Here is a 19,101-nt window from a genome sequence, read left to right on the forward strand (position 1 = left end):
AAGGAAGTCTCCCGTTGGCCAAAATGGTAGCCTATTGAATTGAAAGAAAATTAACAGGACATTATAGGATATTTGCATTACAAAACCAATCCTGGGGACCCCATTTCCTACCGTTGTCATCCGGGCTTTCCGCAAATAGGTGAGGAGATCGCCTCCTTCCATCAATTCCAGGATAATGTATTGGGGCTCATTCAGCAGACAAACTCCGAGCTGCTTCAGAATGTTGGGGTGATTAAACTTGCTAGAAGGTGGAAAGAGACAGGCGGGATGACATGACCGCAACAGAAGTCCAGCTGAGGGCCTTTACGGAATAGAGCAATTGCTTATCCAGTTTTCAGCAAAAGCCCTCATTTTTCCCTCTGATAAATGAGCGCCTCCTTTTCCCCAGTGCTGCTCTGTGTTCTTGCCTTACAGAGGTAATACGGCAACCCCTAGTGGCCAGTGCACATGGATAGAGCAGGGTGGGTTTTAGAAGAAATCATGTTTATATTAAGAATTTTATGTTTCAGAAAAGAAAGTAGTTTGAACTAAATTCCTTTTTCAACAGGTATTTGATAACATTATGGTTTTGGCCACCACGAGTATGAAATATTATTCTCTCTGTTTTAGAGAAACAATTCAGAGAGGCAGGTTTGGCTACAACTGTTTCCTCAAGACGTCAAAGCAAGTAAACCCCAATCTAATAACCAGAACCCACAGCTTGGGACCACTTCCTCGGGTCTTCCTGTTGAGATGTCTTAGAGCAGTTTTCATGCCCAACAACTGACTCTAACACTGAACACAAGCTTAGCAAGACAAGGGATATTTTCATCGGTATCACTGTACTTAAGAGAACGCTCTCTTTCTCAGTCCACTTCAACCACTATTACACATTCAGAAGATCATAAGCATGTTTAAAGCTAATCAGCTTCAGAAGTCACTTGCAAAACATGCTTCTCATTGAAGGTGAAAGGAAGGAAGACCTTTTGCCAGAGGACAGCCTGTGCCCAGGCTTGGAAGACAGGCTTCTACGGGATACTTGTCATTACAGACATATTTCCATTCAAACTCCAGCCATGTTCATTTGGGGCATGATTTATTATGTCAGGTGATTTTGAATGTTAAAAATCCACCAATTGGTTGTAAAATCTTCCTACCCATACCAAGGGAAAACTACTTTAGAGCTGCCCTGATACCTCATCAGATATGCCTCCTTCAGGAATTCGATCTTCTCCTGGTCCGTGGAGCCCTTCTTTAAAGTCTGTGCAACATAAAAAACCAGCCAAGAATCAGAATAGCAGACATTTCTGTGAGCTCAGGGAGTTAATGGAGATCATCTTTCTTTTGTTTTATACCATCCACCCAGAAATTTCAAAGTAGATAATAGATAATGCATATACATGTGCTATGCAAGCCTGTTCAAAAGATAGCTCCTGTTACTGAAAGTATTTAAGTAGAAATACCTGATAGATAAAAGATCTAGTAATATTTACACAAAGTCTCTCCAAAATGTAGAAATTTTAAAAAGAGAACAAATTTGGTGTTTAAGCTACTTTCTTAATTTTCAGAGTTTTCTATTCAATATCTGTTTCCCTGGCTTCCTTGCTAACAATACCCTAATTTGTTTCTTAGATGCAAGGTGCCAAGTCCCAGGCAATTGCTTTGAGATAATCATGAAAACCATGTCCTGCAATTCTCCAGCCTCCTTTGCAAATATGTCTCAGTTCTGGTCGATGAATGCTCTGGCCTGAATAAAGATGTGATACCTGATTCTTTGGCAACCATCTTGGTACCATGAGGCAACACATGTACAAAGTCAAGAGAATTTCAGATCTACTGGCACTGCACTAAAGCCAGCAGTCATCCTGCTATGTGAGAAAAATAGACACTTATTTAAACCAGTTGAGAAAATTTTGCCAACTTTTCTCATTGTATAGCTCACCCTCAAAGCAATAAACTCCTAACAAGCCGTGATCAGGATATTGCTCAATTATATAAAAGATTCATCATCTCTCCTGACAAAAGAAAGTTCTGCAAAAACCTGAGTATATATCCAATGCTTCCTTAAAACTACATTTAATATGCCATGATAGATAACTGTGTAGTACCGGTCAGCAAAATACAGCCTGAGGACCAATTCCACCCTGTCACCTATTTTTGTACAGCTTGCAATTGGAAAATAGTTGTGACATTTTTATTTTATTTTTTTCTAGCTTTATTGAGGTATAATTGACATGTTACATTTTTAAATGGTTGAAAAACATGAAAAAGAATACTATTTCATTACACAGAAATCATATGAAATTCAAACTTCAGTTTTCATAAATAAAATCTAACTGGAACATACCACACTCATTGGTTTACATACTCAATGACAGAGTGGCAGAGTTGCAACTGACATGATATGGCCATAGCCTAAAATATTTACAATCTGCCTATTACCTAAGACTTTGAGGATGTGCTTAACATCCCCACTTTTCTTCTAGTATATTTAAAGGGGAAAACTGCTGGGTCTTAACTAATTAGTAACCATAGAGGTTACTATTAATTTCAGACCTTATGTAGGAAATGGAAGAAAATAATGTAACATCTGTAGCCATGAATAGGCTTCTACCTTCTACCAGTTCTCTTCAATTAAGATCACTCATCTCTCATTACAGTTGTATCCAGGTAAATCCATGTGAATACGCTGCCATCCATGTCAAGGAGTGAAAACCACATTACCTTCACTGCTACTTTGGTTTCTCCACTTCCAGCTCCTAAGATGCCTACTGCTGTCCCTTCATACACTTCTCCAAAGGCCCCACTTCCCAACAAGATGCGCAGAGTCAGTTTTTCCCGAGGGAAGGCAGGAAGGCTTTCAATCTCCTCTTGGGTTGGAAGAGTGCTAGAAAATAACAATATTTTTGGTCTCCCAAGATACATGTGGTTTACACCATGGTGTTGGTGTCAGGGTTCGAAAGAGTGTGAGAAAGGACTCTCATGGCTTTGCAACACTGTAGTGCATTCTATGAGATACAGTGATGTGGAATTTTGTGTTCCTATTACTTCCCTATCCCACCAACCAGAATATTCCTTCCCTATTCTAAACCCCAGGCAGACCATGTCACTGCTTCAAGGCACATTCATTTTGATAGAAACATGCCCATGTGTGCATTGCCTCAAGACTTTTTGCTGTAGCTTGTTTTATTACAGTTATTAATTATTAATTTCTTCAGGTTACCAATTTGTATAAAAAGCAATTGCAAATTAGTAGCAAATACATCTGGATTTATGATCTAAAAAGCATTTACCTTACTATTTCACACACCTGATCTCTTATATAAAACGAAATTTACTATGGCCACAGACATCAGATCCATCTCCATCAGGTTAACTTTTAGGAAGCCAAGCTTCTCACTTGGAATATTATGAGGGAAATAAATGCATCTGCACTTAAAATGCTTTGGGTTTTTAAAAGAGAATCTCAAATGTCAGATGTGCTGAGTATTTTCTCAAGGAAAAGTCACCTCTGAATAGCTAATTTAGATCACTTCTGTGTCTACTCCAAATCCTTCATTTTTATGTCTTAAATTACAAATTTCAAGGCCTATAACTATATAATCCCCTTTTATATAGAGCATAATATAGTGTCTTGTATAAAAAGCCATTTAAATATTTTTTTTAGTTATATGACAACATAAGTTCAAAACTCATCTAACGTAAAGAGCTTTTGTAGGCAACCACCATACAACTTCTGAAGAGAATTAGATTGAATTACTAGCACACACATGAGACCCTTGAAATTCCTCTCTCCCGGATGCCTCCAGCTGAACCTATCACGTTACCATCTACTCCCCTCAATGTGGTCTTTAACTCCTTGTTTCATTTATTTTGAACTGTGTGGTAAAACACTGGAAAACAACTGATTTTCGCTTACTCTCCTCAGGATAGGATAACCACATTATTTGCCATCTATCCCAGGTCACGTGTGAGGGTGGAAGGGTGTGTTATTAGCAATTATGCCAGACTAGTGGGCACAACCCGGGGTGATCCTGCCCGCCCCTTCTCTAGGTGCCCCAGGATGACGCCCGGTTACGCACTGTATGGCACAGCAGCCGTTGGCCAGGCCCACCATAGCTGTCAGGCCGCGCAGCTCAGCCAACTCTTTGTCTTCGTTTATGAGAACTGCCAGCCCTTCCTTGGGAGTTTTCTGATTCTTTAATCTTCTATGCCAGACTATAAAGAAGCAAAGACATCATATAAAACAAAGCATTGCTTCCTGTTTCCTTTAGGACACGTTAACAATACATTTTAAGTACTTACCTATAAGGACACCATTGGTAAAATAACAGAATTTGATTGAAAAATATGCCCATAATAAAGAAAACTAATTAAATCTAGGTACAAAGCCATAGAAAAACACATAGCTTATACAACCTCACTTTTCGTCACATATTGGAGTAACATTTAATATATATATTTCTTATTGCAGTTAAAAACAAGTTGAAGTGTCTTAATATCAGAATTTATTCCTCAAAATCACCCATAAACCAAAGTCAAACCAAAACACACTTATATAATAATTATTAGTGAAACAAATTCATTTCTGAGTCCAGATATGTCCAGGTTTTACTCCTTAGTAGACCGGAGGAGTGCTTGCAATATAATGGCTATAACGGCATGCTTATTTTAAATGCAGAGCACAAGAGCATATATCCATTGTTGTTTATATACACATATTCAGATACACAGAGAAATTATTGGAGGGAACCCCACCAAATGTTAGCAGGGAGTCTCCCCAGTTGTGAAATCACGGGTGATTTGTATTGTCTTCTTCATACAGTGAGCAAATATTATTTTATAATCATAAAAAGTAAATGGTATTTTTAAAGATTAAAACACAATTCTAGCAATAAGATCATCCATCTATCCTAGAATATTGGCTCAGAAACTGAAAACAGCAAGGATGCTTTGTTAGATGATCATGAAAATTTGAACTTTATTCCATGGGAGCTTCTGTTTTCAATAGGTTTGAGTTTTATTCAAGTGAAATTCCATCTGAGGGAACACACAGGGATAGATCTTAAGCACTTTTGCTAATGCAATTTTTCAAGCACAAAATGCTCTCACCACTTCTCTTCATTTTTAAAGGCCCAGGTTAATGTCTCCCACTTTCAGTGACATCTTCTAAGACTTCTGCAGCCTCTACTGATCTCTCATCTCTGAGCTTATAAGACTAACTGTGGCTCTCAGCACTTCTATGTCACTGGCTTGTGTATTTCAGGTACCACTCATTGCCTTTTATTGTTTTTTAACACATATATCACTACTTATCTTTTCACACAGGTAGGTCTTACCTCCCTCATTAAATGGCAAGCTCCCGAGGTCAGCAATTATATTTTACTGCTTTATCTTTCCCTCTGCTCCCAGCATATGGCTAATGTTGCACATTAGATATGACTGCTCCACACAGCAAAGGCTGTCAATGCTTATTTTTAAACCCTTGTTTCAATTTTGTATTTTTAAGTATGACTGATGAGAGCCCTCAGCACAATACAGATTTAAAACAATTGCTACTGTTCATTATTTTAATAACTCAGAATTTTCTCAGGCACTTACACGCCCCTAACAGTAAAACCACATGCACGTTTCCTAAATAACCAGACTAGTTTAGCTATACTCAAAAATCTGTGAGTTCCAAATAGAATAGAGACCTTTAAGTTCTGAGAAAGTCAGATATCCATAGGACGTCTTGAAAGCACAATAGGCTGTCTGAAATTATCTCATGTTCATCCACTAGAGTCACGAGCTTAAACAACGGTGATGTACAAGTAGGCAAGCAAAGGTAAACGGAAGATTCTCCATGTACGACTCCTTCCCCGTAGGAAAGCAGACAAGCAGTCAAGCCTATATGCCAACTGTCAAATATACTGCAGTCCTATGCGTAACTCTGGAGGGGCTGGCTTAGCGACACAAACATCAGCTGTGCAATACTTAGACTCCCTGGAACCACAGGTTAATATCCTGGCAGGGTCAGCTGAAATTTTTAGCTTTCCAAGTTAGCTGAAGGAGTTCCATATATTATCTGGGTGGAATCTTGAAAAGAAATCTCAATTCAAGTTTCAACATGCTCTCCAACAGCTTATGATTCCAATTGGTTTGGGGGAAAGTATCTAGAACATTTAGTGAAATATTGGCTTTCTCTATCCTGAGAGATTTCAACTTTATGTTTGTAAATTTTCCTTAAACAGTCTCTTCTGACCTTTCCTTATTTATGAAAACAATAAGCCACGATTTCCTGAATATGTACTTGAGTGTCCTTTTCTGGTAAATATGTTTTTCTTGTAATCTTTCAGCATGTCAGGGACTCATAATATTAATAATGATGGGGTGACCATACATCTTATAATCCAAACCAAGACATTATAGGGACTGAAAGAAAGTGCTACTAATGTTTGTGCTGAAATAATAGGAATGAACCAGGATATATGGTCACTGCAATAACCAGATAGGCCCAATATTTGGGGTTGTCACCGTATCTTCTCATCATTAAGCTAAATCTTTTTTTAAAAGGACTTCGGTGACTAGCACATTAGTATAAAAGGAATAGTGGGAAATAGTTTTCTATCTATCTACCCTAATTCTTCTGTTTCCCTAGGCATATATAAATGAGCAGGGATTTGAAAGAGGCAAGTCGGACATCTGAAAGTGAGAGTGGATCCTACAAGCCAGAAATGGATCTTCTGCAAAAGAGGCCCTGCTCATTCCAAACCAGGCTGTCTGCCTGGAGACCCAGACTATCCCAACCAAGCACTGCCACTGGTCTCACATTAATCCTACCCTTTTTTTATATACCCAGAGTAATTGTTTATTTATTTAAAACTATAAGCCACAAAACACTTGTTACACAATCAGGAACAAATACTATTTTAAAGAAAGTTAAAGTCAGTGTTCTCACAAGTAGTTCTATCTAAAGTATACCATGAAGTATAAATATAGATATATTGTTCATAAAATAGTTGCTCTTAGATCCAGAATACAATTCACAAAACATAATGGTTATGAATGCATAGCCAAAGGTAACATTGTAAATTTTATGAATTTATTTCATGTGGGAGATTAAATAAACTAAGAGATAAATCAAGTAATGTAATCAAGTAAATCATTTATTACCTATTTAAATTTTTTTTTACTTACCAAAGATCAATGGGATTATAACAATCAGAAATATTCCAATTACAGCAATAAGTATAAAGCTTATTTCTGGTATCCAAAAACCATCTAAAGAAATAAATGAGAAAAAGAAATTAATTTACAGAATAGACGGTCCAGGTGAGCTGCCTGACATACCAGAACTGGCTCCAATGGTATTTTAGGAGCCAGTTAAACTATGTAGCTTGAAGTCCTTTATGGTGAGAGTATTTACACCATGGGAAATAAAAATCAGTGTTTTTACATGTGGGTTCCCACCCGCCAAAGAGCCAGTTTACCTCATAGGGATGTACCCACCCAGGTTGCTACTTTAGAGTAACCCAGAAAACATGGATAATCCTTTTAATGAATTTGGGACAAGAAGTCTCAGTCTTCATCATATGTTATATAGTCGGGATTATTATTTCTCTATAACGTCTTCATACACATTTAATCCCTTAGGTATTGAATTGAGGAATATAAACATAAAACATGGTACCTTCTCTTGGGTAGTTTCAGTTGAGTAGAGGAGATAAACATGTAGACAGAGCTTGGTAAACTAAGGCCATAGGCTAAATCTGGCCACAGCCTGATTCTGCACTGCCCAGGAGCTAAGAATGACTTTTAAAGTATTATTTTAAAAAGAAAGAAAGAAGAAGAAAAATATGCTACAGAGACCAGATGCAGCCTGCAGAACCTAAAATAGTTACCATTTGGTTCTTTCCAGAGAAAGTTTGTTGAACACTTATCTAGATAACTATTATTTGAAAAACACCAATGAAAGTTTCATGTAGAATAGTGGGCTGTGTGTGTGTAAAATGCAACCATTTATTAGCCTGAAGACTATCAGTTTAGCATCATGAGTTCATTTCAGTTAGGCCTTGAAGGATGAGAAGAATTTCAACTGGCAGAAAGTGAGAGAGAGGAAATGCCAGGCAGTGGGGTGACTGGTAGGCTGAGGAGACCCGCGTTCCAGGCTGAAAGAAACAAAGGCTGAAGGCCTAGTGTCATGAAAGGTTTTCAGTCCGATGTGGCTGCAGCAAAGGGGTAAGTGCTGGGAGAGGTGAACCGCACACGGAGGGCAAACCACAGAAAGCCCCAAATGCCACCCAGAAGTTTGAACCTGGTCCTGAAGGCAGTGAGCGGAGGGCCTTTTCGGGCACTTCGGGGAGGGGGTAAGCGATCCAGCTGTGCTTTGGCTTGATCAACAGTCAGCATTAAGCCAAGAGCACAGGCCAGAAACCACAGCTTAGGTTAGGAAAGGCAAAGTGGAAACGGCAAGGTGGGACCTCATCAGACAGGCATCGAGGTGGTAAATCAGCAGGAGGGAAAAATTAAACACGGCACTGAGATTTCTAGGCTATGTGACTAGAAAGATGATGTGTCACGAACTGAAATCGGACACGCAGTGGAAGATGGAAATATTAAGAAAGAGACACAGCATAGTTTTAGGCCCATCGTGGAGAAGATGAGAGTGCCGGGAACAGGCAGTAAGGCTGGGTAAACAGCAGGCTCTGGGCAGCGGGGCTCTTTCTAGAAGCACGGACTGGGCGAGGTGGCGTGAAGAGCTGGCTGATTATTACACAGGAGAAAAACGACAATGGTGTTGATGCTTTAAGAAGAGCACATCGGATGAAATGCGTAGTCCGGTAGATGATAAATTATACAGTTACTCAACTTATTGCTGATGTTATGAATGCACCATCTTTCTCTTGGAAGCTTTGCGTAATAAGTTAGTATGTAGGCAGACATGGTAACATACCTCCAGCTAACAAAATATTCTCGCTGATTCCACTGTATTCACCAAATCCCAGGCTATTTACAGCTACTACTCTGAACTGAAATGTTCCTGTCAGGTTTTTGGACTTCCAGGTGCAAATGCTACCGCAGGATCCATTAAATGCCATCTTCCACATTAAGTTCTGGTTTAGTGAATCATTTGAAGTACTTTTTCTGCAAAAGTAAGAGCAAAACCATGAATATAGGACATTTATGAGACAATATATGTGTTATTGAGGGGAACACGTAAAAGGGGTCCTACAAGACCACGGTGAGGCCTAACTGGTGAGCATAACCACAGTCTCAGGCCACCAAGACAGTTCTGCAGGTCAGAATGTATTTCACTCTCTGTGAAAAACAGTAACAAAAATTTCAAGAAGGTTTCAGTTAGAAATATGGCTAACATAATCCTCTAGCATAAGCAGGAAAATTTTTTAAGGTTATGGGAATGCCAAGGCAAGATGAAGCAAAAATAGATCTAAAGCTCAAGTATCCAGGACTATAATTATGGAAGTGACTTTTGTCCTTGGAGCTTCTTAAAAAGATAGCTTCATAGTCCCGTGAGGGGCGTGTCTGTGGAATTTGAAATTCTCCCTCTGTGTTGGCATGAAATCAGTTCATCTGAGCCAGTTATGATTCACAGAGCTCCTCATACCGGCTGGACCCGAGGTTGCGTATGTTCATCAGCTGATTCGTTTTCATCAAAGGCATATTTTCAGGCCCCGAGAACACACTGCAAACTGTGATCTTCCCAGTGGACAGAGAATCCTGGGTGACCTGTTCCTGATTTTACATTCTGAAGAATACCTAGCTCTTTGACAAATTTCCCCAGACATTATGCATCTTGCTAAAACAAATTAACATCAGAAATGTACATGCATACCATCGTCTAACATTAAACATCAGCTCAGCTTCTTGAACAGAATAGATATTAAGTAATACAAGTTACATGTGCCAGTGATGGAATTATTTCCATAAAGTTTTGACAAGCAGTTACAGGTTTTTGAGAAGATTGATGTGATCTGCCTTGTAATTGGAGTGCCAAGGCCAGCTGCTAGGATCTGAGCAGAGAGTAATGACACATTCAAGGTCCTTAAACTAAAGATCCTTCATATTTATTTATAAAATACATATTGGTAAATAGTATTAATTTTGATCTAATAACACCTTACAATGAACTGCTTAGCTTTTTGTCGTTTACAAAGCACTTTTCCCAACAGACATACCTCATCTCAAGGATATAGCACATAAGTCCGCCTCCATTATCGTCAGCTTTTCCCCACTGTATTGAATTTTTACTCCCTTCTAATAATTTTGGAATGCCTGGTTTACTTGGGACTCCAGCTTTGGAAACAAAAGAAAACACTGATTGATATATTAGAATTAGAAAATATTCTGCACGACATATTTCTTTGGACTATATTTACTAAGAGGAAAGAAACATTCAGAAATATTTTCATATAAGTGCATATTTTTAAATGAGTATCTGAAGTTTTGATTAGTGATGGATTCATGATAAGAGTAACAATATATCTTAGCTTGATATGAAATTAGTGATACAAAAAGAAAATATTTTAAGTTTTGGAGCATTTGATTCTTATAAGATCAACTCAGAGTTATGGTATACCTTTTAGAACACTAGTTAGTTTAATATACTTTTTTGATTTTTTAAATCTTTAGCCTGTGGTTGTAGTAGTCAGTAAGTAAACATTGGCCGAACACTCAGTAATGCTGTTTTCCTTTAGTTCTTACTGCAAAATGTCACAGCTACACGGGAAATCTGAACACTGAAAGGCGAAATGATTTTGCCTTGTTCAAAACCTTGCAAGCCCAGGTGACTATTATCTCATTTCTGTCTATAAGGACTCCTAACTTTTTTCAATTTCTTCACTCAAGTTTCAGAAATAGTAATTTACTCTTTCAAAAAACATGTCAGCCTCTGGGATTGGTGACATAAGGCCTGCCAGGGTTTTCTGGAGCTGGACGTGAGCGCTCACCTTTCGTCCTAAAGCTTTCGGACGGCGAGGTGCTGTTCTCGCCCGTCCCGTAGACCACCGCCGCTCGGACGCCGTAAGGAGTGAAAGGCCGCAGGCCCGGGATGTTGCACACGTGGGCCGGGCCTCGGCTGCACGAGGCTCTCACGCGGCGAAACTCGCTGTGCTGCCCCTGGGGAAAGAAGACTCCGGGAACATCTTTGTTTCTTTAAGAAAACCTCCTTAAACGCAGGAATTCACACACCAAGGCAAGCAACGAAACTTTGAATAAAATGCATTCTCTATTAAAAATAAGAGCTTCTTTACGTTTGGCCCCAGACAGCATCCCCACTGCCAATAGCCACTTTATTTTTATGACAAGCCGTAACTGACTGGAGGACAGTCCCGGGGTAAGTCCGAGGGGGTCGTGCACTTCTGACTACGTGTGGCTGGGGGAGATCCAGAGCTTGACCTCCCACTGTACAGGCTACGTTAAACCAGGATGCCGGAGGAGGCACTTCACGCCGAGGGACAATGGGGGATCAGACAGTGACGCTTTCAATTCCACAGGTGGGCTGATTTCAAAACAATAATAATTTTACATGTTTTGGTTCTGTGAAGAAGCCCACAGTGAGTTATAGATTAAAACATTTAGTTTTTCTTCCCCAACGCTTTCAGACATCTAACTAGCATTCCTTATTACTACACAAAGTAAGACTAGATTCCAGAAAGAAGGACGTTTCTGCCCGTGGTCACCGAGCCACAAAGCAGCCAGGGGAGCAGTTATGGAGGAAATCTTACTTTCATTCCACCTCAGATGCTGGGTCTCTGATTACACTTGTCTTAAACTTTTTCCTCTGTGACATTATATTTTTAAAAATCCGTGTATTTGTACCCTTGATGTCATTATTTGAAAATGGCGATGCTTTTCAATGTACAATAGCACAGACATAGGATGTGGCATTTTGTCCAGGGCTCTTGGTGCATTTTCGCCAGTCGAGTGTCCTAGGAAGGTCAGCTTCCATAAACAGACCTTGCTTTACATCTCCTTTTTCATTAGCACTCCAAGGTCAGGTCGTTTCATTGGATGGACACTTTATATCAGTTTTTTTTCAGTTAGGAATGATTCTCTGTCGCCCTTTCAGGCCACCTTGTTACATAAAGAAAGGGGGGAGGGGAACAGAAGGACTGAGAAAGAGACAGAAATGCAGATGTCTGGGACACGGCCTGAGAAACTTAATAAACGTTTCAGTCCCACTGAGACATATAACCTAAGGAAACAGATATACTGGATCCTTAACATTTACTCTGAACCTACCGAGAGAGAGAGAGGGGAAAGAGAGGGGGAGAGAGATTGATTCTGGCTCAAAAATGTCAGCCCTCTGAACTACGTCCTTAATGACCTGCTACAGAAACTACCTTTGGTGACTGTCTGGATGGCCCAACACCCCACACCACCCAGGGCTGAAACGTCAAGGAGATGCGTGAGCAGGGCTGCTACTGGAAAACGATAGAGCATCACAGCAACGAATGTTCTGGACAGACCACAGGCTTGGGGAGGGGTCGTCGGGTAAATCCCACAAGGGCCAGAAGCTCCCGTGCATCAGAGGCTGACGTGCGGGGTGGAGGCTGCCACAGAGGGATTTTCAAATTATTGGGAGGGGGGTGGGGGTGGGGAACAGTGCAGACTATGGTGTCTCAGAGACTGGGACTTCAAAATTGTTGGGTTTTGGTAGGGAGTCCGCCAGATAGCTGAGGAAAACACGGTCTCAATGGGCTTCCATGGGAAAAAGGGAAAAAAGAGAAAAATTACTTATTTTTCTCCAATCTTAAATCAAATCTATTCTTCTTTTGTACACTGTTAGAACAAAAAAGATCTATGACATTTAAGACATAGATAGAAATTTAGCCATGTGCTTGAATTCTCTCATTTTGCATGTAAGGAGCTTTTGACAGAAAAGAGAGAGACCTTGTCTCCTTTCCTTTCTAAAAAAATTGTTAACTAAAAGGAGGATTATTCACTGCGATCACCTGCCTCAGAGTTTCAGCCGAGACTTAGAGAGTCATTCCCAGCTGTCCTGTTATTATAAGGTAGGTTCAAAGTAGACAACTTTCTCACTGGATATCGCTCATCAATTAACATCACCTTCGGCTGTGCTCATCAATTAGCACCTACAGGGGGTCACACGTGGAGAAATTACTGTATCAAACAATTTCAGCTTCATGACTGTGAAGCGGTCTTTCTAAACCTGTGTTGAGCAAGTGTAAGGAAAGAGGAAGTTTTGAAACAAAAGCATCGTATGGAAGTCACGAGAACTGAGCCAGGCAGCCCCCCCGCTGTGCTCCTCCCGAACACGAGGAGCGGGGCGGCCTAGCGACTCGGGCTCGGCTCCTTCCATGGCCGGCGCCCGGGAGGGCTGGGCAGGGGCAGTCGGCCCTGGGTCCTCGGCTGGCTGCCTGGTGAGCGCTGACTCATGTTGGCGCCTGTCTGGGTCTCTGACTGCTCATCAGTAAAACGAGAGGCTGGAGATCTTCTCTAAGGTCCTTACCCATTTCATCCCTTTGACCTGGGAAATGAGCTTTATATGCCTCCCCTTGACTTTAAACTGACCTGAGTTGAGCTCATCTAAACAGATGTCCAAAAACAAGCGGATCCCCCAGTTTCTCCAATTTAACTGCATTTTTATAAGATGACCATTTTTCAAATAGGCAACACATCCCCATAAACACGCTTGATAGAAAAAGTCCCGTTCAACTATGGCCTTTGGTGTTATCAACTCAACATTTACTATTGTTTCACATATTTCATAGTTTTTATATAAAAGTACAAGATCACAAAATAAACTCATGTAGTAAAATCTAAAAAACATCCTGAGAGCAACTTCATTTTTAAAGAAAAATGAGGCCACAACTATACTGATTTGTTTTTAAGTTACCAATGAACGAAACATTTCCAGCCAATCTTTACAAATGTGGACACAGGCATTTACAAGGATGAAAATTAAATGTAGTAGCTATAAAAATGTAATAATCCACCTTAACTGTAGCGATATAAAATCAATGTAGACTTTCCTTAGCAGTGAATTAATTAGATTAATTGATATTTTAAAATTCACTGGATATTTTTATATTGGTTAAAGCATGAAGACTTTTGGATAAGAAACATTTAGAGTTTACATGCCAAGATCAAAATGGTTTTATATTTTACTTCTACCCTGTTGCTATACAGCCCTTAAATGGTTGAAAGGACATTTCTAAACAAGGTTTTGATTATTTGCTTATACATGTCCTTCATTTTGTTAAAATAGAAAACACCAAATTGCTATGGATTTTAAACCAGAGAACATGCTGATAACATCTAAATGAAGTAAAATATTATGAAATCCATAAACCATCATTTATACCGTTTCACATAGAGCCTTTTAAGAGCAAATGAGTCTCTCTGGGAATTCTTTCTGTCAGAAATTAGCCTAGACAGCTCACTGCTTCTATATGGCAAACCTGAATCAATGAATGTGGTCAAATATATTGTTGATTCATACAAGAGAATGCTCTAGAGATGTGCAAAAGGGCTCTCAACTTACTCTACAGCATAAAGGAAAGTTTTGCATTAAAGGTGTGATCTACCTTCTGGAGTTCAAACCAAAATCTGATGAGGTTCACATTAGATGGGGCCTCCCAACCTAACTGCAAACTAGTGTTGCCTGGAGCCAAGGCATAAGGTTTCTCTGGCGTGTCAAACGTTTCCACAGTGACAGGGTGACTCTCAGCACACCACATTTCCTCGGCGTGGCAGGCCAGGACCTTTTTGTAAAAACAAAACAAAACAAAAAAAACAATTGCTTAACCTTTTCAAACCCCTGTGCTTGAAAATGGCAATAAAGGCACCCACTCTGGTCCCTGTACCTTCAGCACGTACAGCTTGCCGCCGGCCAGCCCAGTGACAAGGAGCGCCAGGCGGCCGCCCGGGTAGGCGCTGCGCCTGCGAGGCGCCGGGGGAGCCGGGCCCCGGCCCGAGATGGCCAGCTGATAGCGCACCGCCGCCGCGGGCCCGTTTGGCTCGGGAGACTCTCTCCAGGATACGACAAGGCTGCTGTCCGACTGCACCGTGGCGTTAATGAGCCAGACAGCCTCTGGGACTGAAAGAAATAGCAACGCATGACAAGGGATGTCGCAAGAGCACTGGGACATGGAAAGAAGTAACGGGGTCTTGGTTGAGGAACAGCGAGATCATGTGAGCAGAATGAGTGACAGATGTCCCGCAGGAGAGCCAGCCTCTTATATAATGCTAAGTGAACAGGCTGCCTGAAAGGCTCTGGCTTATTTTTGCCCGGTGACTAAATCCTTCTCTGACTCTAGCTCCAGGATTTGGCCCGTGATGATGAACAGCCAAGTTGGAGCGATTTCTGTGGATTCATGAGACATCTGAAAGAAATGGCATCCCTTCGTAATAATCGCCACCTCTAAGAACACCCTTTTAGATTCCAGATCCATTTTCTTTAAGGCAATATGTTATATTACTTTGAATCTCAGTGGCTTCAGTAAAATTCGCATAGAGAAAAGGCGTGGTTTTCCTGTCTCACCGTGAGCACAGAGCCCTGGGAATATACGGGAAGAGGGTGACACTGTGTGGTGAGACCAAAGAATGTGCTTCTTGGTCAAACAGTATTGATTCTGGTGTTTTGGCTTCTAGTTGCTTTTCATTTTGATGGAATATTATTTATCATCTTCTGCTGTTAGAGCAAAAATTAGGTCATCAAAGTATTTTTCAACCAATACATTTTTCTTATGAAGCTTTAAAAAGCTCACATAATAAAGATTACTTTAATATTCAGGCAAAAACATACACATCACATACATCATAAAATTCCACTCTCGCAACCCACACCAAGCCCATAACTCACCTCCACTTTTAGTTTTCCCCCAAATCTCTTTTCCCAGGGGTAACTGTTCCAAAGGATCTGAATAGTAATTCTTTATAGCTATCCTTATCATATATGTTGAAAATGGTTGCAAACCTTCAATAAGGGCTATACTCTCCTGAAACTCCTGTAATTAAGTTTAAAAAAGCAATATGTGATTCTTCTTTTTTGCGCAAATGGGGAGAAATTAATTAATCAAAGAGATTTTAAAGATTCAAATATTCAAAAATGTTTATTTTTTAATCTTGGATCATGAATGAAAATGTTCTCTGTTCTAACTGCACAGGCCTGAGTTGTTTAATAGCTACAAGAATAAATGCTAAATGGCTGACAGCCTTCAGTCAATTTTGCGACAGACTCATGGCACATAGGAAGCTAGATTCCCAGAGGAGGACACTATTTTATCAGCATTGCATTAGAAATTCGGCAAGATGGCATTGGAAGGATGTGACACAAACGTGAATACAGTAACAGATTAAGCTACATTATTTAGTAATTCTTAGAAATAAAGTTTAAGCAAAAAGACTTTTCTTAGACCAATGGTTCTCAACTTTGGTTGCACTTTGGAATCATCTGGGAAATTAAAAAAAAATACTGATCCCTGAGTCCCACACCCAGAGATTCTGACTGAATTCTGGACCCAGAGATTTTAAAAGCTCCAATGTGCACAAGGCTGGGAATCACTACCTTTGATGCATATTAATCAATGCGAAGACAACAAGACAGATTAGCTCTCATGGAAACGTCCAGCGACGCAGTCCTTACCCCTCAATCTGCAATCTGCCGGACAGGCCATAAGAACAGGTCTGTGTCACTTTCTGGGGATAATTAGATAACCAGGGAGGGCAACAAACCCAGTTCTTTCAGGACAGTCAGGAAATTGTTACTGTGGTGATCTACCAACTGGTAAGTTAATATACTTCCTTGGAGCTTAACTTACTCCAAGACAAGAAGACTAGAACATAATATGTTTTGATGAACCAGTTATTACAGGTTACATAATAGCACATTTTAAAAAATGATATAGAAAATACTATGACTGAGAATTTCACATCAGAAAAGGATATCTTGTGAAAAGACAATGACCACCAGCTCCAGTCTTACCAGCATTTTATATTTTGGTTCAGAGCTGTTTTTCCCACCATTAGCTTCTTTGTAATAAACCAGGTATGTCGGAGTAGGGCTGGTGATGCCGTACCAAGTGAGGTTTGTCCTGGGAGGTGGTAATCTGATTGTGAGGCTGGTGTTAGTGGTGTTGAGTATAGTTGGCTCTGCAACATCTGAAGCTAGAGATAGAAATGCTTTATCTAAAATAAGAAGAAAAAAAAAGATTAAATATATACACAGATGGGTAAAAGAGAAAACAGATTTATTTAACATAGAGGATAATATAATTTTTATCTTTTATTTAACTTATAAGGCATGATGTATTGAAGTGCTGGAAGTGTTATTCGGGACGGAAAGACAAGTTTTTCCCCCATCCATCTCGAAGATGCTCTAAGCCTCAGAAAAAGGGAGCAAGGTAACTGATAATTGCTTAGTGCTTCCAGCAGACGGCGCTAAAGTATCATTTATTGTGTACCCAGCCAGTAGCAAAATACAGCTGGCCTTTGTTTTATTTTGAAGTAATGAGAGCATATTTTTAAAAGAGTTTCAATTATGAAAAGTCATGCTAGCTTTAGGACTTTTCTTTTTAGGGATGTGCGTGCATGCGTGTGTCTGTTCAAGTTCAAATAGATGTTATTACACGGATTTTTTAAGTCTCTTAAATTTCTCAAAGTTGAAAATGGATTCTTTAACCAAAATGTGCATTCAATTTATTTATAAAATCTTCAATTTTTAAATATTTTGTAACTTACATATTTTACAAGTAAATATATTTAAGCAAATATTACTTAAGTGTGTTTCCTTCATTTCTTTCCCTCTTCAGTGAGGAATTATACTTAATTTAGAACGACATAGGCACCTTACTAGCAAAGAAAGCTTGAGAGAAAAAACTCAAAAACCAATTTAGGTTTGAATGTCACCCATGAATCAATGTAATGCTATTTTTATTTTTGGTTGGTTGGTTGTTTTATTTCAAACATTTTTTTAAATTGTGATTCGCAGTAGTAAATATATAGTCAGTTCTACCCATAATGTGACACATGCATTCCTAAAAGTCACTGCATTATACAGAATTGCACAATAAAATCCACAGGGCTTATGGGAGAAATAGAGTTAGGGGCACAACACTAAAAACTTCGTGAGTGACACATTTAAAAAAGACAAGAACTTAATAAAAATGGTAGCACAAAGGTACGCATGTTAAATGACTGATGTACATAATCTCATTATAAATAGGGACGTGACCTTGAAAAAGATCTGAAATGTTATGCTTTGCGACACCCTTGGGAGTCTAAAATACCATCCAAGAAGAAAGAAGATAGAAAGAAGGGAACTTTCGGGACTAACAGGCAGCGAGAACAGCAGGCCAAGGGTTTCCCGGGTCTCCAGTTGCCTACCAAGCCCAAGCCCGAGATGAGCTGTGCCCCGAGGCAAACAGCCTCAGAGCGCAGGCCAGACCCTGGCAGCCTGGAGCAACACCGGGAGCACAACAGAGGAGGTGGGGAAACAGCCCGGACAAGGAGGCTCGGAGACTTTCCTGACCCTGACCTGGGAGAACAAGCTGGAGAAGACTGTGGCTTGATTACCTGGAAAAGGCTGCAGCAGCGAACTGTAAGCCAAGACGCGCTGGCTCCTCGGGGCCTCCACCCGGGAGGGGGTGGCCCCGCGGCTTTTCTTTACTTGATAAACCTGGGTGCCGCCCGTAGCTGCGGAGATCCAATACAGATATTCCCCATCCACAGTTAAGCTAACAAGTGTTTTTCCTGCTTATGGAAAACATAAAATAAAAGACATAAATCTTATGATTTCTACTCTAGACAATGTGAAATCCTTTTTTTATATCATAACTGCTAAATTTTGAATCTTCATATTATTTCAATAGGAAAAAAGAACACATTTTATGTCATTAGGCTAAAAATTTCCCAGATATGTTCTCATTTAAACTCCACTTCCAGCCATAAAGTAAATATTATATATTATTGGCCTTATTTTGTAGAAGGAGAAACTGAGCTTGGATGAGTTAAAGAATGTCAAGGCCACAGGCTGGTAAAGGGCAGAGCCAGGATTTACAGCTTACCTGTGTGACTCTAAGTCAAACAACGCCTAACTGAAGAGAGGCAATAGATGATAGGCACAGGGCTCAGCGCCTTGCTCAGTATTTGATCAAT

General features: G+C 40.0%; 1 protein-coding gene and 1 non-coding gene across 2 annotated transcripts in view; both read right to left on the reverse strand.

Moving 5' to 3' along the window:
- Nucleotides 1–19,101, reverse strand: part of ROS1 (ROS proto-oncogene 1, receptor tyrosine kinase) — an 80,390-nt gene that overhangs the window by 19,017 nt on the left and 42,272 nt on the right. Inside the window, exons 27-39 of the mRNA XM_016198704.2 lie at nucleotides 18,520–18,699; nucleotides 16,931–17,133; nucleotides 15,809–15,953; nucleotides 14,811–15,043; nucleotides 14,532–14,708; nucleotides 10,929–11,097; nucleotides 10,158–10,275; nucleotides 8,915–9,105; nucleotides 7,159–7,242; nucleotides 4,062–4,197; nucleotides 2,704–2,866; nucleotides 1,176–1,240; nucleotides 112–241 (exon numbers count right to left, since the gene is read on the reverse strand). Of these exons, the coding sequence (XP_016054190.2) occupies nucleotides 112–241; nucleotides 1,176–1,240; nucleotides 2,704–2,866; nucleotides 4,062–4,197; nucleotides 7,159–7,242; nucleotides 8,915–9,105; nucleotides 10,158–10,275; nucleotides 10,929–11,097; nucleotides 14,532–14,708; nucleotides 14,811–15,043; nucleotides 15,809–15,953; nucleotides 16,931–17,133; nucleotides 18,520–18,699 (1,994 nt within the window). The remainder of the gene's footprint in view (nucleotides 1–111; nucleotides 242–1,175; nucleotides 1,241–2,703; nucleotides 2,867–4,061; nucleotides 4,198–7,158; nucleotides 7,243–8,914; nucleotides 9,106–10,157; nucleotides 10,276–10,928; nucleotides 11,098–14,531; nucleotides 14,709–14,810; nucleotides 15,044–15,808; nucleotides 15,954–16,930; nucleotides 17,134–18,519; nucleotides 18,700–19,101) is intronic.
- LOC148093117 (small nucleolar RNA SNORD36) lies at nucleotides 15,692–15,764 on the reverse strand. Its single transcript, XR_015714593.1, has one exon. It is a non-coding gene; the product is annotated as a small nucleolar RNA SNORD36 (small nucleolar RNA).

This window comes from Miniopterus natalensis, chromosome 5 (assembly GCF_054644295.1).
Source record: "Miniopterus natalensis isolate mMinNat1 chromosome 5, mMinNat1.hap1, whole genome shotgun sequence".
NCBI lineage: Eukaryota > Metazoa > Chordata > Mammalia > Chiroptera > Miniopteridae > Miniopterus > Miniopterus natalensis.